General features: G+C 44.5%; 1 protein-coding gene across 2 annotated transcripts; it reads right to left on the bottom strand.

The window, feature by feature from the left end:
- Positions 1-128: 128 nt before the first annotated feature.
- Positions 129-27,584, bottom strand: ATP12A (ATPase H+/K+ transporting non-gastric alpha2 subunit). 2 transcript variants are annotated; one of them, XM_081814693.1, is made up of 23 exons: positions 27,564-27,584; positions 26,539-26,694; positions 23,444-23,503; positions 20,313-20,516; positions 19,421-19,534; positions 18,297-18,431; positions 18,048-18,165; positions 17,525-17,793; positions 16,673-16,871; positions 16,406-16,515; positions 14,689-14,823; positions 11,367-11,559; positions 9,052-9,227; positions 8,234-8,370; positions 5,281-5,431; positions 4,581-4,749; positions 4,339-4,493; positions 2,922-3,045; positions 2,594-2,739; positions 1,975-2,108; positions 1,719-1,820; positions 1,191-1,282; positions 129-1,105 (listed from the first exon to the last, which is right to left on the bottom strand). In XM_081814693.1, exons 2-23 carry the CDS (start codon positions 26,656-26,658, stop codon positions 1,077-1,079), a joined length of 3,072 nt encoding a protein of 1,023 aa, XP_081670819.1. In that variant the 5' UTR covers positions 26,659-26,694; positions 27,564-27,584; the 3' UTR covers positions 129-1,076. The 2 variants fall into 2 exon arrangements, with proteins under 2 accessions (XP_081670819.1, XP_030893786.1); XM_031037926.2 differs by lacking the exon at positions 27,564-27,584 and adding an exon at positions 27,361-27,448.
- Positions 27,585-27,744: the final 160 nt, after the last annotated feature.

Here is a 27,744-nt window from a genome sequence, read left to right as displayed (position 1 = left end):
CTGCTCCCCCTGCTTGTGTTCCCTCTCTCGCTGTGTCTCTCTCTCTCTGTCAAATAAATAAATAAAATCTTTAAAAAAAATTAAAAAAATGTTGAAAAACTCAAATTAATTAAAATACAACAATTAGACTGGGTTTTATAAAACATCTTTTACTTAAAAATGAGGCCTCCTAGGGGCTGTCAACATGGATGTATGTGTCACATGTGAATAAAGCGAAGTTAAAGCCTGAAACATAACTGGCATAAAATTAGTGCCGGAGAGTGCTTTGCAGCTGTTTTACGTGAAATAAATATTATTGTTTTAAACCCCAATGCTTCTCTATTGAGGCTGAATCCTGGTAAATGAAAACCTCTTTGGGATGGGAGAGCATCTGGAGCTGGGATGTGCAAAATGGACGTGGAGCTCAGTTTTGGAGTTGGTGGTGGGGTGGAGAGCAACGTGGGAGGGAGGGAGGAGTCCAGCTGGGAGGAGGGAGGGCGCCAAAGGACTGGTGAGGTGGTGAGGGATGGGATGAGCAGGGATGCAGCTGGGTGACTGGGGACCGTTAAGAAGGATGTCTGAGAGTCAAAACTGAGGTTGTCCATGTTGCTGTGATGTAAACCTGCCATCACTTCTACCTCTTGCAAACCTTCAGCTGAATTAACCCTTTTAAAGCAAGGTGACTATGAAATTATAAGCTCTCTGGGAATTCACAGAATCTAGGAAAGTCACTGGACTTTTAATAGGGTATGGAATGGAGGTTTGAGCAATCTTATCTAGCAGGAAGATCTGAGCAGGTGGCCGGATTACCCAAGACTACTTAACGTGAGTGAACTTTATATACATATAAACATGTCATTCTTCCCTTGAAATTCACATATTTTTGAACAAGGAGATGGATATAGAGAAGCAAATCATATATAAACAGTTGAATATCTGCTTGAAAGTACAAAACCTCAGTGGGTATCTTTCATACTGTTTTCTGCCTTCTCTTTCTGCATTTTGGTAAGTCCCTGCTGCAGCAGTCTCCCAGATGCAGCCAGAAGATGAAGAACATCCCCAGTGTGCAATTGGGAGGCTTGGGAAGTCAGGTGGGCTTAATAATACATGTTCTTATCCCACCAGCCTGTGGAGGTAGAAAAAAGTTACTGAGAAATCAGGAGTCTGTTGAAGTAGATAAACATAGTCTCAAAAATCATATTACTACTTACTTCCAGGGTAGAGTCTAATGAAAAGTTTCCGCACCTCATCATACACCCAAATCAGAATGGCAAATGGCACAGCCACAAACCAATACTGAGGCCTGGAAGCAGAAGGGAGGAAGGTAAGTCTGAATGCATCCAAAGAAAGGGCCAAGCCCCCTGCCAATGGACAGAGAGTTTCTTGGTCATTTTCTCTGCCCTACTGGAAAGAACAACACATCCATTGGATCATACAACATAAAACTGGAAAGCTTCTTATTTAAACTGGACTGCGACTGGTAGAAGCAATATCTGCCTTTGAAGTGGCCTATTGGCTGAAGGTGGAGATGGGATGGTGAAGTTTAGAAAACCCATTTCCTCTTCTGGGAAAACTAGCAGGTCAAAATCTAAGATAAACTAAGATAGAATTGATTTGGTTTTGTCTCATTTGAAAGCCTGGAGGGGAAATAACCCACTGGAATTCTAAATGTTTACTTAGGCTGTGACAGCTCAGAACACGGCTGGCTCTTTCCTGTCCACTGTTGAAGAGGAACTCACCGGAGCATTGTGAAACTCAGGGCTGTGACACTTCCAAGCCCATAGGAGAGGATTAATGCAATGATAATCTGTGAGGCAATCCCCACCCAGATGACTTTATTTCTGCAGAAACATAAAAGCAAACAGATTCTGAATTCACATGGCTACAGGACCACACACCCAGTGGAGTCAAGGCCTCATGTATTATAGGCCTAACCCTCATCATTCCTGCATCAAAGGCCCAGGGTTGAACTATGAGGTTGGATGTGGGCAGTACCTGAAGAGACCCTGCTGGAAGATGGAGTTCCTCCTGGTTTTCCTGATGATTAGATCTGCTATTTGCTGGACCATGATGCCAACAAAGAAAGCCGTATAGCCCATCCATTCTAAGTATTTCCTCTGGTACCATGTCTGTCAACAGACAAAAAGGAGACCATGAAACCCCAGAGGGAAAACTTCAGGACGATATCAACGTAGTTCTGTAAAGTTTTACTCTCTCCCCACCTCACCAAGATTGACAGAGGATCACCTCCTTGTGTTTGGAAAGAAACTTTTTTTTCTTTACTCGGTTGAGTAGGGAAAGATGCTAACTTAATTGATTTGGCCCCACCATGGGTATTGTGGGACTGGCTACTCTTCCATATCAATTGCAAAGCCAATGTAAGAAAGCGAGCTCAAGGTATCTAATTCGAGAGAGGAGGCTGAGTCCTGGCAAAGGCCAAACCAATGTAACAAAGGGGCCCACAGGCCCTATTAACTGAGAAAACTTTCACCTTCTCTGTCTCATTAAGGCTGTCCAGGGAAATGGAAGTTCTGCATCAGTCTGGGCAAGACAGTGAGAGGAGGGGAGAAGCAGGACTTTGCAGGACTTTGAAGGCAGAGCCTCCTTCCCTTACCCACTGTTGTCCATAGCTGTCTTCCAAGTCATTCACATTGCTATTTTCCCATTCCACCCGGATGTTAATGAGAGCGCTGGGTTTGAAGCCCTCCTGCGCATACACAGTGAAATACACAACAAAAGCTCCCACAGCTTGCATGAGGCCTAAAAGCACAAAAGAAATAAGGGCAGAGGTTCTATAAATGACTTCGGAATTGCGCCTGTGCTCACTTTCCTTTCGGTTCCTCCTCCCATTCCAAGCCTGCCCCACAAGGAAAACCAGTTTCTGACTGGAAAGAATTCTCGGGTGGTCCCTGTCTGACAGGTCAGCGATGCCTCCGTCATACCAATGTGCAGGTAAGAGTACATGGCAAGTTGCTCGTTCACCAGTCTGTCCTTCTTCTTGTGGCGAGGCTTCCTGTTCATGATGTCACTTTCAGCTTTCTCATAAGCCAAGGCAATGGAGGGGATCTAGAGGGGGAGACAGTCCGTGAGGCCTAGCCCCAAAAAACTGTGCTGTACCAAGAGAGTGATAATGGCAGTGGCATAGCCGGGGGCCTCAGGGTGGGCGGGGGGCTGGCAGACTGCGGTGGTGGTAGGGTTATGGAACCGGTCTGTCCAGGGTGTAGGCAATGGGGGTTCATGGTTTCTAGAGAATTTAAAAACGGTTGGCTTTAAAAATCAGTCTGCTTTTTTATCACCATGTGCTGGCAGTTCTAAACTAGCTATAAAAACTTTTCTCCTCTGGGGCAGATTTTCCCTACCATCCTCTCCTCCTTAGGCATGCCACTGGATCACAGCGGTTCTCTCACAGGTCCTCCCACCTGGAAGGCCTGTTAAAGGTCAGATCGCTGGGCCCCACCTCCCACCTCCAGTCTCTCCCAAGGTCTGAGCTGGGGCCAGAGAATCTGCGTTTCTAACAAGTTCCCAGGTGATGCAAGAAGCACTGCAGTGGAGAAAAAGAAGTGAATTGAAAGAGTCTGGAAAATGATCTGACTGTAAAGCATGAGGACCCCGGTTCCCCTCTAAGGCAAAGATATCTTTAGTCTCTCTGCAATGTGTTGACTGCCTGGGTATTTTACCAAACAAGAGGGTAGGAGGCGCCATTTGCTGCATTCTCATTGTGAATTCAGCTCGCTCCATTGCCTTTTTCCCCCTTTGCCTGTGTAAGCTGGAGCCATATGGGTAACTGTCATGATAATTTCTTAAATGGACACATACCAGAAGAGGGGAGGGTTTAGTGACATTATTGTAGGTCAATATGAGGCCTGATCGTGTGTTAATACCTGCTACTTCTAACTGAGTGTAGGTGAGGGGCTTCTAGATCACAGATTCTTTTACTTGACAAGGAGCAGTTGTGGGTTATCACATTGGCCACTGGGCCCCGGCGTTACACGGGCTATTTAGTGATAGCTCTATCTTCTCAAGAGGGAAGGGAGGCATGTGAGCTGAAACTGACCAATGGCCTATTTTGGGGGGAGGGTAAAGAGCTCATGTCTTGAAAAGCTCTTATAGGAAGTGAAGTGGTTTTAACTTCCAAACATTTGACAGATTTCTTTAGTCCTTTGCTTTGAAGTGCGGCTGGTGGACCAGCAGAATTGGCATCACTTAAGAGCATGTTAGAAATGTAGACCTTCTGGCCCCATCACATCGAAGTTTAAGGAGCACTGATTTAGTCCATCTCCTTGCCCTTGCAGGTAATGCCCCTGAAGTTGCCATCACTTGGGGCAGTTATCAGATCCTGTTCCCTTTAGTGCTACTTACTATGTCTGTGCCCAAGTCGATGAACAAGATAGTAATGGTGCCAATGGGCAGGGGAAGCCCAACAGTGATGTAGATCAGAAAGGGGCACAGCTCAGCAATGTTCTTGGTCAGGGTGTAAGCAATAGTCTTCTTTAGGTTGTCGAAGATCAGGCGACCTAGGCAAAGATGTTGCTCTCATAGGACTTGCTTTTGATCCCCCAGGTGACCGCTGTCTTGGTAAGGCCACTTGAGACCTCACTCACCTTCCTCCACCCCTGTGACTATGGATGCAAAGTTGTCATCCAGCAAGATCATGTCAGCTGCATTTTTGGCTGCATCAGAACCTGTTATCCCCATGGCAATCCCAATATCTGCCTTCTTTAGAGCTGGAGAGTCGTTAACGCCATCCCCTGTCACGGCGACAACTGCATTCTATGGGGACACATGAGAAAATGGGAGTCAGCAGATCTAAGGGGTCACAGGTAGGATAAAATCAACATAGTCTCCCTTTCCCCTGGAGGATGTGGGCCAACTGGAGCTGAAATGAACGGTCTGTTTTGGGGAAAAGATAAAGCCGGGAAATCCCAGAAGCAAGAACAGCAAACTCCAAACAAGATGTGTTCCGTAATTAAAACCATTGTGTGTGGCAGGCTAAAGTGGATCTTTTATATCTTGTGTCTTTACATTTTTTCTTCTATATCTTACATTTTCAAATCTTTCTATATGCACACCTACCACAGGACCAAATGTTTCATTGTCAGAAAGCCCTGCATGCAGGAAGATCTCAAAGGAGCGTGGGGGGTCAGCCCCCTGAGAGGGTAGAAATGTAAAGTGATGAAGACGGGCAAAGAATTGTCTCTGAAGAGGTTTAAAAAGTGTCATAGCCCTGATCTGGGATCCAGATCTCAGCCCTGCATTTCCCCATGACAGTGACAGTTTCTCTGGGTGCTGCTGTCCACCCACCTGCATTTGACAGCCCTCCACGATGATCAGCTTCTGCTGGGGGGATGTCCGGGCAAAGACGATCTCTGGGTAGTTGGTTAAAAGCTCATCCAGCTGTTCCGGGCTCATGTCCTTCAGCTCCATGCCAGTCACCACCGCAGCTTTCGCGTCCCTAGAAGGGCCAGAAGGAACTGAGTGAGGCCAAAGGTTGGATCTTAGGCTGAAACACTGCTCTGGGCAGGAAGTGGGCTGACGCCTCTTTGACTTTACCGGGAGCCCAATGTCCTTGACACTAATACTCTAGTGGGATGACAGGGGTTATGAGTTCTGGGGACACTTTGTTCTCCATTTTAAGACAGTAAACTGAGGCGAAACAGTTAAGGCCCATTTTCTGATATCAGACAATAGGAATAAGCCTTTTGCTTGTAGGAATGGGTGGGAACACCTGTGGGGCAATGTTTTACTTAGGGAATAAAAAGAGGGTAAAAAACTTCCTGTTCAAATGTTTTGGGTCCTTGAATTCAGCTTATGCCAACACACATGGGTAACAATTCTGTGTTGTTGCTTATTTCAGATTTATAGTGTCTACTGTGCAATGAGCCGCGTAGGGAGAACAATTTATTGAGGTCCTCTTTGAGGAAAACTATTGTCTGCTGCTGATGAAAGTAAGGTTCTAGAAACTATTTTTTTTTTTTTTTCATGGTTCTAGAAACTATTAATGATGCAGATCTGATTGTGTTGTTCCCTGCTAAAACATTTCAGAGGCTTTCCACTGAACTTAAAGCAGACCCCAGAGCCCCTCACTTGGTCTGCAAGGCCAGCTGCAGCTTCACCTCCCCTTTGGCTCTCCCCCTGCAGCCCGTGGGACTCCCAGCCCTGAGCCTCCAACCCCCTCCAGTGCCCTTGGGCCTTCACCCGTCTTTCCCCTTTGCCAGGAACAGGCATCTCTCACCTCACCTTCCCTTGGTTAACACTCCACATTTTAGCTTTCAAATCTTATGTTATACCCCTACTCACAAAACACTGCATACCTTTTTCTATACATGTTTGTTTTGAGCTTTTTTAGGTTTGTGTTTTCCTGTTGGTGCTAAATACCGGAATCCTAGCACTTGACTCAAACTATAGGTGTTCTTATGTTCTGGTAAAAAAAATATATATATAAAAGTAAGATAAAAAGAAAAGGGTTTGTCCTTTCTCCCCGCAACTGCAAAAGTACAGTTAGTGTATGATCATAAAGGTACAGTTGATAAAGTGGATAGCTAAAAACATTAACAAATTTATCTATCCCATCTCCTGTTCAGTGAGGTGAGTTGCATGGATATGTATAATCCTATTATTTTTGGCATTAAGGAGGGCGTGTGATGTGATGAGCACTGGCTGTTATACACAACTAATGAATCACTGAACATTATATCAAAAACTGATGATGTACTATATGTTGGCCAATTGAATTTAAATAAATAAATAAATAAAACAAATTAAGAAAAGTTCCAAAAAGCTTTTGTCGATGAATGCTGTTTACACAAAGGAATGTTGGAATACTCTTAGACTTCAGACATTGTTATTGTGCCCAGAGGCTACAATTCTGTGTGGTAGTCTTAACTGGTAACTGTTGCCCAGGTAATAATTTATTAACTGACAGCTCTGTATTCTTTTTTTTTTTTAAAGATTTTTATTTATTTATTTATTTGTCAGAGAGAGAGAGAGAGCACAAGCAGGGGGAGCAGCAGAGGGAGAGGGAGAAGCAGACTCCCCGCTGAGCAGGGAGCCCAATGTGGGGCTCGATCCCAGGACCCTGGGATCATGACCTGAGCCGAAGGCAGATGCTTAACGACTGAGCCACCCAGGCGTCCGACAGCTCTGTATTCTAAAAGGTATAAATGCTTGGGTAAACTAGAAGAGGTTCACTGGTCTCTCCCTTCCCCTTTATTATAATATGATATTATAATAAAGCCAGTGACATTTACTTTTACACTGAGACTTTGGAGTCTTTGATCGTTTAAATTGTCAACAGTCCAGGTGACTCTGGACTCCTCCCACTGCTTGAACCCTGTCCTCTGTGTGTCCTTTACTGTACTTATCACACCACTGTACTTACCACATCACAAGTAGCTTTTATTTTTCTGTCCCTCTGCCTAGATGGAAAGCTCCCCAAGGGCAGGGATAGTGTCTAGTCTGTTTGCTACTACAGTTCCAGTGTCCAGGACAGTGCCTGGTATATTGTTGGCACTCAACAATTAATTGTTGAGGGGCACTGGTGTGACTCAGTTGGTTAAGCGTCTGCCTTCAGCTCAGGTCATGATCCCAGGGTCCTGGGATCAAGCCCCGCATCGGGCTCCCTGCTCAGTGGGGAGTCTGCTTCTTCCTGTCCCTCTGCTTGTTCTCACTCTCTCTTTCTCTCTCTCAAATAAATAAATGAATAAATAAAATCTTTAAAACAACAACAACAAGAAAAAAAAACAATTGTTGAAAGAATTAATACATGAGTGAATGAATGGGTGAATGGACTAAAGGACAGACATGATTACAAGAATTAGACAGAAGGAAAAACTAAGTCTTTCATTAGGAAGCTTTCATTCTATTTGCTACCGTATGTTCACATAGCTACACATTATGAAGCATCTGAATAAATACTCAAAATAAGCACTAAGGGAGTGCACCAAACACAGAGGGTTCTTAATATTCCTGATTATACAACTGGATCAATGGCAAGTAATTTCATATAAATTTTGTTTCAGTTTTTCTCACTCTAGATGTGGCACTGAAGTTTTCAGATCTACTCCATTGGGTTTTTCAATTTCATATAAGGAATACATCACGGGTAATTTTCATGGTACCAATACAGCCTAGCATTACTCTGAGAGAGTGTCTGGCAAAAAGGGGATTTGCTCCAGATAGCACAGCTCTTTAGAACTAACAAGGATAAGGACTTGGATAAGAACTTGAGTTTCGGCTACATTGGTTCTGTGCTTACCGCTTGTTAACTTGCTCCACAGCAATGTGGAGGCGTTTTGCAATGTCTTCCACCGTCTCACTGTTGGCCGAAATGATACCCACACTCTTGGCAATAGCTTTGGCTGTGATTGGATGATCACCTGTAACCATAATAACCTAGAACACAAACAATGAGAAAGGCATGTGGACAATGAGAAACTCGGCTGGCCAGACAGTATCACCTACTCTACCATGACCTGGTAGAATGTGACTAGTGATTATAGTGGTTTGTCCTTATGGGCAGTTCTTGATCTTTAGATCAAAGACAAAACTGTCTCTGAAGAACACACTGATCTCATTGGATCTATCCTTGCTTCTAAGCTTCTTACATTTCCTACTCTGACATTAGAGGAGGCCCTTTCCCTTGGATGTTACCTTACTTGTGAAAGGGCTAGGGGATGTGTACTTGAGACAGCCTCATGTTGCTTCAACAGTCTTGATATTAACATGGTAATGGAATTAATATTTGGCTTTGATAATATGAAGGCAAATGGATTTTGGAGGCTGAACCTTAAGATTAAGTAATAAAACCTTTTATTGTCTATCATAATCTAGGGCAAGATAAAGTCAATTCATGGCCTTCTCAACGCAGTCACTATTGTGGTTTGTTCCACATTGACACAGTATTTTGCCTTGACTGGGACAGTTACTAGAATCTTAGTATAGTGAAAGTTGAGATAAAAAGGGAGTGGGGGATTATGATATTTATTTGAGACTTAAATACTGACTATCTCTGATGGCAAACATTCTTAGACAACATAAATGGAGGACTTCTTAAGTCAGGAAAATAACTCCCACCTTGATCCCCGCACTCCGACATTTGGTGACTGCGTCAGGTACAGTGGAGCGAGGGGGATCAATCATAGATAAGAGCCCCACAAAACAGAAGTTAGATGTGGGAAAGTTCATGGTGTCTACATCAAATGTGTAAGTTTCTGGAAACTCGTCTGCTGGCAGGTAGAGATGACAGAAACCTGGAATGCACATGAATTTGGGAGTCAATGAAATTAGGATAAGAAATAAAAGAAAAGGAGGAACATTTTCACACACTCCTTTACTATTTTACTAATATTTGAGAGTATACCAGAATCGTTTTATTCTTTCAATTCCGAGATGCACGCTGTAATTAGGAAGGACATATCTCATCCAAAAGTAATTTACTGTGTGCCCACTGGATTTTCTGGTATGTACTAGGGATACAGAAACCAAGAGGGGGTGGCCTTTGCTTTTAAAGATGTCTCAGTTTAGTGTGGGGACAGAGACATAAAGAGGTAAAGCATAAAAAAGCATAGTGAGGGCGCCTGGGTGACTCAGTTGTTAAGCGTCTGCCTTCGGCTCAGGTCATGATCCCAGGATCCTGGGATCAAGCCCCACATCAGGCTCCCTGCTCAGCAGGGAGCCTGCGTCTCCGTCTCCCACTCCCCCTGCTTGTGTTCCCTCTCTCACTGTGTCTCTATCTGTCAAATAAATAAATAAAATCTTTAAAAAACAAAAAACAACAACAACAAAAAACCCACCATAGTGAGTGTTATAGAGAACAGCCACCTGGGGAATTAGGAAAGACTCCCCCAAGGAGGTCACATGTGAGTTGACTCTTGAGAGAGGAGTTAGAAGTTTTCCAGGGAGATGGGAGGGTTAGGGATGGGATGGCCATTTGAGGCAGAGAAAACAGTACATGCTGCTGCATAAACTGGGGAAAGAATCTGGGCCACCAGGAGAATGGTATGAAGCTTGGTCTTTAATCAAGGTAAGTGTGAGAGAAAGGCCATTAGGAATGGAGAACCTTTTGTTACTCAGAAGGCATCTGAGTTAAGGTAGAAGGGATTCCTGTGTCTGGTGGGACTCCTAAGATCATGTGACTTTCTCATCAGCTTTTATATCAAATTTATTCTCAGCATGCCCCACTGCCTCACACATTTCAGTAAAGCACAGAGTCTGAGAGGTCAAACACAAGGTTCCTAGAGCGATTCTTGTCAGATGGGTATCAATCCTGCATTGAAAACACTACCTGGTGCTGTGGGCTATTTAAGACATGCTGAAAGCATTATCACCTCATTTAATTATTTCATTTGCTTTACAAGCTCAAATATCCTTTAGAAACACACATTCCACAGACTCCATCTCTATTGGCAAGAACTTTTATGATGTTTAATGAGCCTTATCATCAACTGTGAACTTCTGTTACCTTGAATTCATATTCTGTAGTTCACAGGTGCCATTCTGTCAACCCAGATTCTCAGGACAGAACATACCCTGTGATACCACTTAAGTTACCACAATTAGGTTCCTACCAGTGGCTGTATTTCTATGGTTCCTTCCACCTCTGACAACCCCTGTCTCTATTACTGGCAGTGTTTTCTCCCTAATCGGCAAGTGAGAAACTTCAACATTATTTTAAACTTATTTTTCTCCTCTAACTAGTTGCTAAGTCTTACCAGTTCTGCCTCCATGAAGTCTCTTGCATCTGCCCCCTCCGTCACCTTCCTAGAGCCTTGGATCAAATTCCCATCCTCTTTTACCTGAACAAGGGCAGCCACCTCCTCCTGATACCCATGCCTCTCCTCTCCCTGCTCCTGCCAAGAATTAAACTCTAATTCTGATTGGTTCACTCACCCCAAAGCCTGATTGTGGAATGAAATCCCAGTTCCTCACCCACATAAGGCACTCTATATTATGCCCTCCAATCTATCTTTCCTGCCCATTCCCTAGGATTATGCCGTCTTATCTATCTGCAACACTCCACACAGACTGGCTCACTCATAATGTGAGCACACACCCCATCCATTTCTATCTCTGTGCTTTGGCCTATGTTGTTCCCTCTACTTCAAATATTTTTCCTCACCTCCCTTCAAGAATTGCTGTGCAAGGTCCAGTTTAAAATGTAACTCCTTCCATAAAATCTTCCCAGATTTTCTTTATCTGGAAGCCACCCCACCCTCCTCAGTACTACCACATAATATTCTCGTATGTTTATCATATTCTTCTTTCTATGATTCATGTGGATGCATAGCTACTCAGCTAAACAATAAGCCTGTCTCCTCTTGTGCCCTGACCTGGCATAGAGCCTCACACCCAACAGGTGACAGGTAAGGGTTCTGCCACCAAGAGCTCACCCAGCACGCGCTCCCCCTGGCCTCCCAACTCCATGTATGCTGTGTGGAAGGCCTCGGCTGTGTTCTTGTCCAGAGGCTGCTCCTGGCCGTTGACCATGATGGTGCTGCACTTCTCTAAGATCCTCTCAGGGGCCCCTTTCATCACCATGAGGAAGCGCTTGTCATTGGGGTCATCCGTTTTGTGTATGGAGAGCTGGGAGGGAAGGAATTGAGTGTGTTACGTATTCCCTGCCATTAAATAATGACACCATCTTTACTCATAAGGGCCTGAACTGGACAGATCTTTTAAGTAGCAACATGACAAGAAGATTAAAGACATCCCTTTCTCTCATTAGGCTACTTATCCTTGGCATGAAATGGAGTGTTCACTACAGGCATGTTCTATCCTTTTTATTTTGTGGTCAAGTAATATGCAGAGATCTAGACTTTGTCCTGCTCAGAGCGGCACCCTGAATTTGAATTGAAAGTAAGTAGATCTCATCTTTCAAACAGAAACTAGTTGCTTTAGGGAGGCCAGAGGTGGTTGTTGCCCTGTGAAGTCTTGTGTATTGAACCAGATCTCCTGTGGTGCCCGTAGGGGTCCGGGGACTGTGAGCCACCTCTTCTTGCTTCTTGTCTCTACCTCCCTATCATGGGTAGCAGCCTTTGGGTCCCAAGCTATTCTGAGCTCAGGCAGGCATGAGGGCAGCAGGAGTTCCTATGCCTCTTCAGCTCCAAATTAATCCAGTTTTACTGCCTGGAGGTGAAGGAAAATGGTAGGGGTGGAGGAAGTAGACACTCTCACGTACAGGCTTTCAGGACAGTTAAGTAACACAATTTTAATATCAATATCTTCTCATCTACTGATTCTATTTCCAGATTCATCCTAATAAGGTAATCAGAAAAAATCTAAAAAAAAGTTATATAAAATGGCTAAGTCTTATGGAAGCTGTTATATACCAGGTACTCTTCTAAGCCTTCAAAAGGAATTTCAGGAAGCTGGAGTGTTTGAAAGAGAATGAGTAAGTTACAAAAAAACATAACAAAACAAAAAACCCTACCATTTTGGGTCTATCAGTTGATTCTAAATCAGTAGTTCTTAGCCTTCTGGATACCAGAGAGGAGCACAATAAAAAATAAAAAAGTAGAGGGCAAACATAGTTTTTTTGCTCTTGTTGTTGTTCTTATTGTTGTTGTTTTTAATGGCCAAGTAAACACATTAAAAAAACCCCAACTAACTGACCAAAACCAAAGCAAAACCTCCCATCTATTATCACTATCATCTTCTCGAAGATAAGATATTTTAACATTTAAAAAGTAGAAACAATAAACACTTTCATAGTGTGTACTCTTCTAAGTGCTTCACACATTGACTCATTTAATTCTCGAAACTACCCTACGGCTATGGGTACTATTATTATCACCTTTTACAAGGAAGGAAACTGAGGCACAGAGGGGTTAACTGGCATGAACAAGGTCACGCCCTAAGAGGTGGCTGAGCTGGGATTTGAATTCAGGCTAGTAGGCTCCAGAGTCCCTGCCTTAGTCAGGTACCATATAAAGGATAATCTTTTAAATTAAATACACTCATCCTTATATAGAACTTTATAAAATACTGTCCTAATTTTCCAGTTTGCCACAAACTATTGGAAATATTTTTATGGGCTGGTCTCAGTTTGAGGAATTGCTATTCTAAAATCAGTAAGACATAGACTTTCCACTTTGTTTCCTTTGGTTGAATGATACCCCAGAGACCTTCCAAGGTCACAACATCAAAGACTCTTTTTTGAGTGTTGCTCATGTGTAGATATAAAATGGCACTAACAGCCTCCAAAGAGGCTCTTTGACCTCTTCTGTAGGAACCCACAGAGGTCCTCCTATCTAGTCCCAACTCTGGGTAGCCTATTTTCCCCTTCAACATTTAGTATATGAAGCCTCATGGAACCTGCTTTTTCTCATTTCTCACATGATGAGGAAAGTCTTTACTAGAGTAGATGGGGCCCCAGCAGGATTCTGAGTCTTGTTCCTGATTAGAAGACAATTCGATCTACTCCTTAAGAGCACAGACTCCCTGGGTCTGCTTGAATCCTGGCTCTGGCCCTTACTAGCTGTGTGATAATGCCCTGTACCTCAGTTTCCTCATTCCCTACCTTGTAGAGTTGAGAGAATTGAGTGATTCAATACATGTAGAAATTAGCATATAATAACTATCATTACTGTTGTTATTTTAGGATCATTACTCATTCTATTTTCATGTCTGTTTTGAACAAGAGACCTGATTTACTGGCTTTAATATTTTACTTCATACATTTTTTAGTTGTCTATTTGGCTAACTACAATTCTTCATTGGCTTGTTATCCACAGAGATGTTTGCAACACAGTTATTTCCCAATCCTAAATGCCATCCAAACAAAATGTGTGGGTAAACACCAGAAACTTTTACACAAACATGGTTATCTTATTTATATACTTTCCTGTTATGCAAAGACCAAGTCACAAGGCCCTGCTCTCAGGGCTTTGGAGTCTATGGGAAGTCCCACCTGCAGCAGTAAACTGGGCTACAAACTGTCATTTGTCCCACCCTGCGGAGGATGGAGCTAGTTGACCGTTGGCCAGCCTGGAATGAGGGAAGACAGATAGGCAATGATGGCCATTTTCTTCCTGAGCAATGGGTAGAAAGGAGGTCCCTGTCAACTGCATATGGGGCTGGTAAGGGCAAGGTTTACTCACAAGGCCCAAGCTAAACTGTTCTGTGTGGTGGTAGAAAAAGCATGGCCTTGGGAGTTGAAAATATATGTGAAAATTTGTTGTGCCACTTAGGTGCTTGGGAACTCTGGTCACATCAACATTTCCTAAGGACCTGGTTCCTCACCTAGAAATTGAGATTAATTAATCCTACCTCAGGTTTATCGTGAGGATTAAGTGAGAGAACCAGATACAGATTAAGGGAGCAGTAAATGTTAGTTCTCCCCAATCCCCCACTTTTCATTTATCCTTTAGGATATGGCTTTTGCCCCTCACCTGTGCAAATTACCTGGTGGGGGTGGAGGTGGCGTGTGTGTGGGGGGGGGGGTGGGGGGGTTATAATATAGATCAATCATTCATAGGGACAGCCAGGCCCTGACAAGATCTTCACTTTTCTTTTTTCTCTACCTATTTCTGGCAAAGGAAAGAGGCCAGCAAGGAAAACCTGTTCTGGGCTTACCAGATGCCCAGGCCCTCCATCCCTGAAGGCAATTTTTGAAGTCAAATATCATTCAAAATACATACTAACCAAAGGACACTTACAGGTAGAAATGCCATTCTTATGATAACAAAGATTCAGTTGTGAGGAAAAACTCACCTGAAATTTGTTGGTTGAGTTAAAAGGAATTTCAGCTACTTTGTGGTTTCTTTTTCTAATTTCCATCACATCACCCAAAATGACCTCTGAGAACTTCAAAAGAGCAGTTTCTGAGGCATCTCCAGCCACAACTCTCTGAGAATCAAGAGAAAACAAATATTTGTAGCACATAATCTGATTCTTTTGTGATTATTTTCAATGAGCCAGCAGACGGCCTGACTAAGCTCAGTATCTAACAAATGATTACACCACAATGAGCCACTGACCGAACCATGGTGGAGGTGTTAAACTGAATGGTGCTGCTTACTGGCATTAAGGAAATTCAAAACAGTTTGAGCTCTGTAAGACCTGGAGGGTTCCATGAAAAAACCAGCTATGAACTAGTCTTGAAAGACGGGTGGATAACTGGCAGACAAAGGAACAAAAGAAAGCCTTCTGGAAATCAGAATGCCATGAATGAAGGCATGAAGTGGAAGAGTTCCATTGTAAGTGCTGAGTGTACAGGTGGATATGGAGGATGCAGAGAGATTCAGAGGGCCCTGAAAGGCAGGCAAGGTCCAAAACTTGAGCAGCAGAAAACAGATGCATGGAAAGTTTTTGAGCCAAGTTAGGTGAAGCAGTTCATCTAAAGAAGTATTTAAGGAAAATTACTGGTATGCAAGAAAGACTGGGGGGAGGGATAAACTGGAATCATGGAGGCCAATCAAGAGGTTGGTATAATTAATTAGATGTAAGGTACTGGCGATAAAAGAAAAGTAAAATTATATATTTATTTGAAGCAAGAATAATAGGACTTGGTGATTCACTAGATATTAGGAAAGAAGAAAGTTAAAGATGACTTCCAAAAATTTTGGACTGGATGATAAATTAAAATGGTTATGTCATAGAAAAATAGAAAAGGGACCAGATAGTGATTTAGAGCCAGGTTGGGTACAGGTGGAAGGTGGCAAGTGTAATTTGTTCAGAGTCTAACATGACAAAACTTTCAAGTGGGAACACACAGCTAATTGGAGATCCATGGAGTTTGGGTGAAAAATCAGAACTGGAGATAAGGATTTGAAAGATATGGACAGAGAAGTGATGGGCCAAGAAGAGAATTGATGAGCTGTCTGACAAAGAAAAGCAACCAAACAAAAAGTACAAGAAAGAAAGAGTCAATGAAGGAAACAGATGGCAAATAGAAAAGCCAGGAGAAGACAGATTGAGTGACTCACTCAGAAGGAGAGGGCAGGGGGAGAAGAGAGTGGAAGGGGAAGAGGAAGGGGGAGAAAGAAAAGTTTGTTTTTGTATATGCTAACATTTCAGGGCCCCTTAGCACCGCTTCTGCTGCCAAGAGGAATACGTTCTAAGGTCAAGGCTTCTATTTCCTTCCAATTATATTTTAAACATCAGTGAATGGCACTTATGTAATAAAGGAACTTTGATTATATCTACTTGCTTGTAAAGGAAAGTAACTTAAAGGTACATTCATTTTCAGGAATGAGACAGAATTTTCAATAGACCTAAACCACTGTTCTGAGGACTTTTAGACATCTCGGTGATTTCTCGAAGCAAGTTAGGGTGAAGAAAATTTTCTGCAGGTCTTGTGAGTCAGACTTCCTCTTACTAGCACAAACTTCACTCAGTGGGAGAGATTTAAATCAAGTACCAAATCAGAACAGAGGAAGTGACTTCAAACTGGCTATGATTTAAGACCGAATATATACTGAAGCTTTACCTTCATGATGGGGACGTTTTCTTGTCCTGGTCTGAACTCAGCTCTGTTACACAATGTTATTATCTTTGATAAGGAGGCCCAGGTTCCAGAGCTTTGATCAAAGACTTGGTCTGGAAAACAGAACAGTGATGCTGTGGGTCCTGGACCTAATATCCATACTATTCAACCAATTCTCTGAGACTGCACACCAATGCTGCCATGTTCTGCGCGGCCCCCTCTGCTAGAGTCCATAGCTTCGGGCCACACTGAATGTTCCAGAAGACTTACTTGAATTGTCTTCACTGGTGTCAGCTATGAAGATCTGATTGTCGAACCACAGATGGGCCACAGTCATCCTGTTCTGGGTCAGAGTCCCAGTCTTGTCTGAGCAAATGATAGAGGTGGAGCCGAGGGTCTCCACTGCTTCCAGGTTCTTCACCAAGCAGTTCTTCTTGGCCATCCGTTTAGCTGTCAGCGACAGAGTCACCTAGACAGGAGAGAGAGAGAGAGAGAGGAAGAAGCTTTGAGAAAAATCATCATTTTGAACTCAGGCTCCATAACGTAGAAGCAGCTGGAGCCGAACTGATTTCAGGACAGAGGTATAGTTACAGATGCGGCAAAGCTGACCCAGTGGCTGATAAACCACATAAAGCCCTATATATATGCCATAATCCTTTTATTAAATGTAGGAGGTAAACAATGTGCCTAAGTTCCTCAGTTGTAGAAACTGCCAAGGACTCTTTTTTCTTTTTAAGAAATGTGAAAATGTAGAGAAGGTGTCAGGCTTTCTGAAAATCTGTAAGTGGTGGTTTGTGTCTGTCTTATCTAGATCTTACTTTTTTTTTTTATCTTACCGAGCTTTTAAGGAGAAAGATAATATGCAATTTGCAGGTAGAGCTCCTAAAAATGAAAATATAAAGTTTTCTAGGACAGTGTTAAAAATGTTAACAATATCACAATTCTGTTTGTCTCTCTAAGAAACAGTCTCCTCAGAATGTCCCATGGTGTCCCCTGACAGGGAGGGAGTGTTGTTCTGAAGATGAAGGAGACTTGCAGTTTACGGTGGGCGCACACCCAGCACAGCAGAATGCCATGTGTTAACAGGGTCAGGGGACAGGCCACCTAGCAGCATGGACTCACAGTGACAGTGGCCAGGAGACCCTCAGGCACATTGGCCACAATGATGCCAATGAGGAAGATGATGGAGTCCAGGACCTGATACTTCAGGGATACTGCGGTGATGAAGAAAAGGATGCCGATGGAGACGGCCACTCCTGCCACAATATGAACAAAGTGCTGGATCTCAATGGCAATGGGTGTCTTCTCATTTCCGACTCCTGAAGCCAGTGAGGCGATCTGACCAATGATGGTGCGGTCGCCCGTGTTGATGACCATGCCAGTCGCTGTGCCTACAGGTGAAGTAGACATTTTATTCCGGGGATCCTCAGCTACGAGGGGACCATAGCCTGCTTATAGTCTTCTCTTTGCTGGTTTACATGATCAATTAGCACACAACATTACAAAGTTCTCTGAGCTCTTCAGTTCCATGTTTTGTCCTTGAAAAGCTTTGTAGCAAGAGATGGTAAAGAGACAAGAGCATAAAGCCTGCAGGGGAGAGGTGATATGGGTGGTGCATGGAGTCATGGGAACCAGGCAGACTTACCTTCCAGACAGGTTGTAGAATAGAAGCCAATGTTCTTTGTTTCCAGGGGACTATCGTGGGTAAACTCAGAGGAGCGGGGCTGGGGTTCAGATTCTCCAGTGAGAGATGAGTTATCTACCTAGAAGAAATTTTGGAAAAAGTTCAAGACTGGGCATCTTGTTCCCTGTCCCAGTCACACTGAGATCTAGAAAGACAACAGAATGGCAGCTAGTTATCGGCGTGATCTTTGGGGTGCCCTGTGGCGCTTACCTTACAGCCCTGAACAGACAACAACCTGATGTCTGCAGGGATCTGGTCTCCTCCTCTAATCTCCACTATGTCTCCCACCACCAGTTGCTCTGCAGGGATTGTCTTCTTCTCTGAATCTCGAATGACAAGAGCTTGCTGCAAAAGAAAACAGTGACAGATGCCTCAGATCCTGGAGTGATGCCAACTCTCCTCCATCCTCATCTCCAACACATCTCCGGAATGGAGGCACTGGAAGGCACAGCTGTCAGAATGGCAAAAATGCAACAAAAGACTTTTACTTGGGGCCTGAAGACACTAAGAACTATCTTTTCTTGAGGAGGAACTCTTAGAGATATTCTTGGAACCAGAAAACGCTGCTGTGGGCAGATATAGCAAATTGACAGCCCCAAGCATGACAGAGAGAGGGACAATTAAGGATGAATGATCTTGGCTGGGATGTCCAGGAAGAACCCCGATGGCTGAGCCAAAGGGTTTAATACTCTTGCTCGGGTCAGGAAGACTTTAACAGAGTAGAAGGCAGATCTCCCACTTCTTAGTATGGACGATTCCATCCAGAACCTTCTCCAGCTGGCAGCTCTGTGGGCCAGGGGCAGTGTGGTGTTCCCACTGTGCTGATAGTGGTGTGTGGTCTCCCTAGAGGACTCCTAACGTGGGGTCCTGTGGGAAGACAGGAGCAGTGGGCATCCCTCACTGACAGCAGTTTGGGGCAACATGCAGAGAGACTCCAAAATGGGTGCAAAAATGGTCACAGATAAAGAATTGTAGGTTGACCTCCTTGGCTACCAGGGAATACTCCCGAACTTCTACAACTCACTTTTGGAAACACCTGAATTACTTTTGTTTGAACAGTTCACCAAAGCTCAAGAGCAGTAATAGAAGATGTTGTGCGATGACTGATGTTTCTGTCCTGTTTTGCTCTTGACTAAGCATTTTCCTGTATCTTACTTCCCTGATTATCTCAAAACTCTGTGAGGAAAGGGGGCTTCAGAAAGATTGCCTAAGACTTCTCAGACAGCAATGGGTGGAGCACTGACCCTCTGCCTCAGAGGCCCCATTCTCCTCCTTATCTGATGCTTCCTCATCTGAAGTCATGTGGAGACCAGAGAGGGATGGCTGCCACTCACCTGCGGGATCATCTTATTGAAGGTGGCCATGATGTTGGTGCTTTTTGCCTCTTGGTAGTAAGCGAAGATCCCTGTTAAAATAATGACCAAGGCAAGCACGCAGCCCAAGTATACCTGGGTAAGGAGAAGAAGCATCAATCAGAAGAACAGGCATCAGGAATGAGCCAGGTCCTAGGGCTGGAGCTCTCCATGGGAAGGTGAGGGACATGGCAGTGGTATTCTGGTGTCATTTACAGGTCACAAAATTTACCCATTTAAAGTGTATAATTCAATGATTTTTGATGAATTTACACAATTTCGCAACAATCATCACAAGCTAGTTTTAGGACATTTCCATCATCCCAATAAGACCGCTACTGCCCAGTGGGTGTCATTTCCCACTCCTGCCCCCAGCCCTAACCACCTCTGATCTGCTTTCTGTCTCTAGGGTGTGACTGTTCTGGACATTTCTTATCAATGGAATCATAGAGTATGTGGCCTTTTGCATCTGGCTTCTTTCTCTTAGCACCATGCTGGCCAAGTCAGTTTTTTGGTTTTGGTACTGTTAGCAGCAGGCAGAGATGCTCCCCATGTTAAAGGGACACAATTAGCTTTGAGGAGAGAGAAACCCAAAATATTTCACATGGATCTAGATCTTTTTTGTCCCCTTAGGAACTTACAGTGCGTCTCTCTCTCCCTTTAAAATTCATGCTCATACTGCCTCTGAGACATCAGAAAGTCAGCTATGATTTGTATTTTACAGCTGGCGAAATTACTGATTTTCCCAAACCTGCACAGTGATTGATCAGTGTAGACTCCTGATTGCAGCCCACTGCTCTGCCCACTAATGGCCTTACTTTATGGTTGTTTTCCCATTACTAGTTTAGCAAACCCTGGAAGGAGTCCCCCTTACATTGTCTAGGGATGAGGATGTATTCATGGAGTACTGGATCCCATATGCAATCCAGCACAGGATGGCTCCTATCCACAGAAGGATGGAGAACCCCCCCACCATCTGCTTGAAGAACTTGATGATCTCCGGTGTTTCCTTGGGAGGAGTGAGGGCATTGGGCCCATTCCGAGCCAGGAGCTCAGCAGCTTGGGCACTGGAGAGACCCTGAGAAAGCCAGACAAAAACAAACAGGAATTAGACATTTCTTTTCCCTCAGATTGGATGTCATTTTTCTGCAGGTTGTGGGTAGGAGTTACCATGCCCAAGAAGGGCCTGGGAAAAGTGGATGATGCCTCACCTCCCCCAACTCGCACTTTTTTAAAAAGAATATTTAATATTAATGCTTAATATCAGCCAGGCAATGTACTCTGTATATTTGCTTATTTACTCTTCAAAATAACCTTCTGAAGAAGGTGCAATTATTATCCTCAACTTACAGATATGAAATTTGAGGCACATGGAGGTTAAATCATCCAGCTAGTAAATGGGACCAGGCAACCTGGCTCCAGAGCCACTATATTAGACTCTACTAAGGCATTTTAGTTTCTTGGAGATTTATCTAGAGATAGGAGTAACTTGGCTAAGGAGGATTCGAAATACAAAAGCTAATCGCCAAGGTTAAGGGCAATGTGGTAACTATCCAGAAAATATTCTCTGTTCTGGAACTTCTACATATTGCACCGGCTAATTTTTCATCCTTAAGTCTGGTGTCTTTCTGCTTTTCTCCATATCCACTCCAAGTTCTAAGTTCTTGTTCATCTTAAGAGTTATAAATTCTACCCAACTCTGAAGCCCACGTGTGGTCACTTCTTGCCAGAAGCCCTCCCTGGTAAGCATGCCCTCCACGGGGTACAGAGGCCCCTCCACCCCCCTTGAAATCCTGTATTGTGACTCATAAGGTTTTTTTCCCCACAAACTATCCTATATGGAGAAAGTCTTGTCATTACTTTTTCTTCCTAATCATGTTGTAAGCTACTTAAAGGACAGCTTAAAGACTATATCCTTGGGGCGCCTGGGTGGCTCAGTTGGTTAAGCTTCCTACTCTTGATTTCAGCTCAGGTCATGATCTCAGGCCTTACTTTATGGTTGTTTGAGATCGTGAGATCAACCCCCGTGTTGGGCTCCACGTTCAATGCGGAGTCAGCTTGAGATCCTTTCTCTCTGCCCCACCCCCCACTCATGTGTGCTCTCTAAAGTAAGTAAAATAAATCTTTAATTAAAAAAAAAAAAGACTCTGGGACGCCTGGGTGTCTCAGTTGGTTAAGTGGCTGCTTTTGGCTCAGGTCATGATCCCAGGGTCCTGGGGTCGAGTCCCGCATCCGGCTCCTTGCTCAGCAGGGAGTCTGCTTCTCCCTCTGCCTGCCACTCCCTTTGCTCATGCTCTCTCTCCCTCTCTCTGACAAATGAATAAATAAAATATTTTTTTTAAAAAAGAGTCTATCCTTGTTGATTTTCGTGTCCTTTATAGGGTGTCCTGCTTGTTCTGTAATACAGGCTCAAATATTTGCTGAATAACTGGATTTGAAGTCACTAACTTGTAGTCAAAATAAAATTCATCACCATCTCCTTCCTGCTGTTTTCTCTAATCTCTCAGCCCCATGTCCCGCCATGGCCCTGTTGACCACCTGACCAAATCTCCTCCTCTTGCTTCTCTACCTTGGTAACTGGGATCAGGAATTTGTTCAAATACCCCAGTGAAACAAAGTCCTACCAGTTATTTCTCTGAAACATCTCTGGAATCTTGTCCCCTTCCCTTCCCATCTTACTGCTGCTGCCTTGTTTCAGTTCCTCATTTTATATTCCTGGGTTATTGTCTCATTCTTCTAGACCCTTCCATCTCCCACTTAAAAAAAAATCTATCCACCTACCTACTACCTGTATCTGTATATATCTTCTACCAGAAATACCTTTTGAAAGCCAATCTTATTTAAATCACTTCCCTGTTTAGAAATTGTGTATAACTAATACAGTCCTTATTCCTTAGTTTAATATGGAAGTGCTTGATGGTTTCACCCAAATTACCTCTCCTTGGTCTCATTTTCTATCCACTCCTTCCCCTTTCCACACACATTAGCTCCCAGAAACCCCAGACTGTCCTCTCCGGTCTCCTGGGTACTCTGCTAACTTAAACCCAAATCCTCCTCTTATGTCCTGATTCAAACACTGCATGATCCAGGGAGCCCATTCTGGCTCCTCTGGTCAGAATCTGTCACTCACTCAGCACACCATTTAGACCTCTCTTTGCCATCTAAGTCAAACAGACTGGATGTTATGATACTCTCTTACATCCCTGCCTCCCCTGCTGAAATGCTTACTCCTTAAGACCAGGGATCACCTGCCTCTCTTTGGCCCTCTCACTGCCAGTCTTGTGTGTTGCACACAGTAAGTCTTTTTGTTGACTTGAACAGATGTATCCAAATCTCCTGATGTCAAGACACCAAAACTTTTGAAATTTAATTTGAGTTTGAATTCACACAAGAAAGCAGTCCTTCTGTGGTGGGGGAATTTGCCAGACACCTGAGAGCACACCAGTATGTCCTGGAGTCATCGCTCCTTTTCATAGGAAGAGATGGACAAGCAGGGTTATAAGACTGTCACTCTGGATGGTTGCTTTTTTTTTTTTTTAATTTTTTTTTATTCTTATGTTAATCCCCATACATTACATCATTAGTTTTAGATGTAGTGGATGGTTGCTTTTTAACATTGGTTTTCCCCATTCTTTGATAAGACCATTATACTTCCTGGACATTGGGATCTAAAGCAACCTCTGACCATGACCATAAGGAAGTGTCTGAGCCTTTCTGGGGATACCACAGCTTTCCTGCAGTTACAATCAAAAGAAATGTTTATAGCCAGGCGTCCAGCTCAGCAGAGGGGCTTGACTCTGGGCTTTAGTTCAGACACGCCAGCTCTTGAGGTCAACCAGCCCTCTCTCACGTGCTGGGCGTGTGGGTGACTGGCATTCCCAAAGTTGCTGCTTCATCCTAAAGATGCCATTGAATTTTCCATACACCCTAAGCACACAGCTTTGTACAGTCCTTTGCATAGTCCCAGGGCTTCTCTTCCCAATCCCCAATCCCTTGATGACTTACTGTAATGATGTTTGTACCATATTTCTTTTCCAGTTCCTTAATGCTGAGTTTGTGGTCATCCTAAAGTCCATGAAAGGAAGAAGAGAGTGCATTAATAATTCCAAAATACTCAAACCCTAAGCTTTGCCCAGCCCAGGAAAACTGAGAGAAGCACTGATGATAGGAGGGGGCCAGAGAGTGAGGGAGAGAACGAGAAAAGCCTCTGTGCCAGGTGGTTATTGCATTGAGGGAAGAGAGAGTCTTGCTACAGGAGAAACTCTTCTGATTCACTGGCCAGGGGATTTTCTGGCCATCCCTTGAGTTCAGACTTAATTTGTCATTTACTACATATTAGCTGTCTTTAGTTTTTACGAACAAAGCAATGCATTTCATCTCAATCTGATCTCCAGCACATGCAAGTTCTAGCATACCTGCCTGCTGTCCGGGTGCTAGTGATCTGGATACTTAGTTCAGACCTGAGTTCTGGGATTAGTTGACGGTGATGAGCAATACCAAACCAGACCAGACCCATCTGACAACTCCTTACCCATGGAGCCCTCTATTGGGCAGGTAGTGTCTGGTAGAGAGAAGCAAGCCTTTCCTTAATCAAGTACTTGAGATTCAGGGAGTTCACTTGTTAGAGAAGCCCTGCAGGTTTAAAACTGCCAAATAAATACCAGTATGGCCCACACTTGCTAATTTTGTTATAGAATCATTAGACTAAAGCAGAGTTTCTCAACCTTGGCATTATTGACATTTGGACCAATAACTCCTTGTTGGGGGGGAGGCGGCTTCCACCCACTATAGGCCACCTACTAGCACCCTCCTTGGAGTAGTGATAAGCAGAAATGTCTCCAGACCTCACTAAATGTCCCATGGGGGCCAAATTCCTCCTATCTTGTCCCTTGAGAGCCATTGGGCTACAGGATTAGAAGCCTCTTCCTGTCTCTGAAAACCCAGGGGTAAGTAAGCCTTCTTTACCCCACCTAGAAAACCTAGCACTCAGGATTCTTCAAGCTCTGATCATCTGAAACAAAGATTTATATTGTGAATCTTTGGGTACTAGAACCAACTCTTTTCTTAAGTATATGTAAATAAGGTTACCTGTTGTGTTAAGAGATTAGATTTTCCAATTAAAAAATTATTTTGTCTTCTCCTCAGCCAGATTCTGCTTTATTCATTTAGTCATTGTACCAATATTGATTGAAAGATATTGCTGGGGATTCAAAGGATTAAGACACAGTTTTGTGCACAGTGTGCTAAATTCTGGGCAGATACAAGTAACAGGTGATTAGAGCCATTGTTTGCATGGCTGGACCTCAGACTTTAAGGGGCCTGTACGTGAGGCAGAAGGAGGCAGACTCTTTCCTTCTTCAGCCCTGGCTTTGGTGATGAGAGCCTGGGGCAGGAGGCATGGTGGGTGCCTGTGGCGCACTCTGCTGGCCAGCACTAGAATAGCTCGGGGCAGCATCCTGTGGCTCAGGCTTCCGACATTATCAGCCTGTTCATTCAGCAGCCAGGGATCCTTTCATTCTTGTCAAGGTTCTAATGTGCCAGAGGGCATCCCAGTACGCGTTCACAAATCAAATTATAGGATTCTTGTGAGAATGTTGGGAAAGAAGAAGGAAAGATGGTTCTCTCTCAGCCGGGAAGCAGGGGAACACTAGCTAACATTATGAAAATTATCTTTCTATATTATATATCTTCACAAAATGCTCAAAGAAGGGAGATTCTCTTCATAATAAACAGGCTTATGATAGAATGGATATATATTCATGCTATAAGTAGCAATTTCAAGGAAGACTAGATATGTCTTCAATCCTAAATGCTAGAGATTCGTAGGAAATAAGAACGACTATTATCTGGTTCTGTGCTAAGTCTTTCTCCAGTTTTATTTCATTTAACCTTTTTAACAACTCCAACAGGTAGGCACTGTCTTTAATTCTTATTTTTTGAAATAGGAACTGAATGTCAATGAAACCGGGATCTGAATTCAGGTCAGTCCTATTTCAGGGCTGTGTTCTTAAATGTCTGTCAGAACATACATAGGCAAATGCCTAGTGGTGTGCTGCTAAATGTTTAACAAGCTCTCCAGGAAAAATAAATAAAAAACTCTGATTTGTAGCATTTACCGATTTTTCACCATAACCAAGTTCCAAGATGCTAACTCAGTGTCAATCAACTTGCCAAATTCCTGAATATTTAACAATGGGCTCTCTAGCCCACGTGAACTCACACCACTGCTGTCTGCTCCAACAGTAACAGTTTTAAAGTCTGCAGTGAACTGCAGGGACGATCTATAAAACTTCAAGCTTGGTGTAGAAGTTCCCCCCTTGACATTCCTGAAACATTCCTGTCACGTTTCAGTTCTGAGGCAGATCTTGCCCATGGTGGCCAGCTTTAATAACTCTAAAGTTCTTCCTTAACAGGAATAATATTGTGCTTCCATAAATTACTAATTATAAATTATAATTTAATTATAAATTGCATAAATTACAAAATATTCTTACTCTTTTCTCACTTTTCCCCCTCATCCATGCAAATTGTTTATTTCCCACTTTACATAAAGAAAATGGAGCTTCACTGAAGCTAGGTAGTTTGCTCCCAGTTACCAATCACTGAAGTGGAACTTAATTGAGCCTAAGGTCCTCTGAATCCAAGCCCAATATTCTTAACAGTGAAATTATTCTTTCTCATGGGGCATACATAGCCAGAAACCTAGCAAGGTTTAGTGGTTTTGTTTTCCTCCTGCATGGTTCCAGCTCCAGTAGTTTTCCCTTATCAGCTAAAAACTGGCAGTTGGTTAAGGATATCTCAGTGAAACAGCTAGGAAGGAGAGAGGTCTGGGCTGTGCCTGTGGGGACTGGAATCTGAGGCGCTTCCCTCAGAGTTCTACCTGGGAGTGCCTACAACCAGAATGCAGGAATCCTGCAGAAGGCCTCTGACCCCTGGGCAGATATTATCACACCATTCATTTTAAACTAGGAAACAAATCTCATGGGGATTTTCAAATCCTTAAGACTGATCTTTCTTTTGTTAAGAGGTAGGTTATAGGGGCAAGTTCTCAAGGGGGAAGGGCAGTGGACCCATTTGGCTTAAGGACCAAATCAACTGACCAGATCCAGTTCTTTCGTAAGCTCCTCCTTACGGTGATTCTTTTTGGGTTCGAAGCAGTTCTTCAGGCCTCTGTACTTCTCCTTGCCGTTCCCCTTGTCTGTTTGTTCGATGTCTTTCATTCCACTGAGCTCCACAGAGTAAATTTCTAGTGTTTTCTGAAAGGAAAGCAGAGGTACAATATTGGTCCAAGATGGGTTTTCTGAAGAGGTGTGAGCGCTTCTCTCTGTGGGTCAGGGACCTACAGGGAAGGGAGCCCCCCCCCTTCATTCTCTCCTCTAGAGAGAGTAAGTCGCACGATGTGGAGAAGCTCTCTCTTCCCCACCTTCAAACAGCAACTCCCAGGCCCTTTCTCTCCTTTCTTCCCCTCCAGTGTAGAGGGAAGGCTGGGTAGCACAGCGCTGCCGGCATCTCCTCAGGGTGACCCCACCCTGGGGTTGGGGAAGGTGGGGGAAGTTACCTCCTCCAACTCGAGACAAGACCCCTCCAAGCCCCAGGGTCTCCCTAGTATCTTGCTCCCTCCAGGACACACGGCGTGTGTCCCGCTTCTTGGGTGGAACGTGCCCACTGAATCCCAGTCCCGGGCAGGGCGGCCGTGTAACCCCCAGGCCGGCGCCACGCGCCACATCGGAGCCGGCCTAAGACCCCTGGGGCCCCTTCCCACAGCGTCTGGATTCGGGTCTTCACCCCAGCCAGCTCCGGGAAGGGAGAGGAGCCGTGCAGAGGTCAGGAGCGCAGAATCAAGACGGCCAGTCGTTCCTCTTTCCCCTCGTCTTCCACCCGCTCTGCACGGGTCGGGGTCGGCGCGGGGGGCCCGCACGCACCTTGGCCATGGCGCGGGTGGTGGTGCCGCCGGCAGGCGGGCTCGGGGTCCGGTCTCTGGGTGGCAGCGCGCGCGGGGCGGGGGTCCGATCGGGCGGCGGCGGCGGCGCGAGCCCTAGGCACACCTCCCGCGGCCGAGCTCCAGCCGCTGGCCCGCCGAGGCGGTGCCCGCCTTAAATGCCACCTGCCCCGCCCACGTACCTACCCGCGAGCAGGTTGCCGGGCCTCACGACGCCCCGGGAGGCGGGAATCCCGCAGGCGCGGACCCGGGCGCGGAAGCCCGCGGCGGGGCCTCCATCCAGGGAGCGGGGCGCGGCGCGGGCCCCGGCCGGGGACTTGGGGGTCCCCAAGGGCAGCGCCGGCGAACCGCCGCAGCCTGCCTCCGG

This window comes from Leptonychotes weddellii, chromosome 3 (assembly GCF_054177405.1).
Source record: "Leptonychotes weddellii isolate Sample4059 chromosome 3, ASM5417740v2, whole genome shotgun sequence".
NCBI lineage: Eukaryota > Metazoa > Chordata > Mammalia > Carnivora > Phocidae > Leptonychotes > Leptonychotes weddellii.
This window is presented reverse-complemented; position numbering and strand designations above follow the sequence as displayed.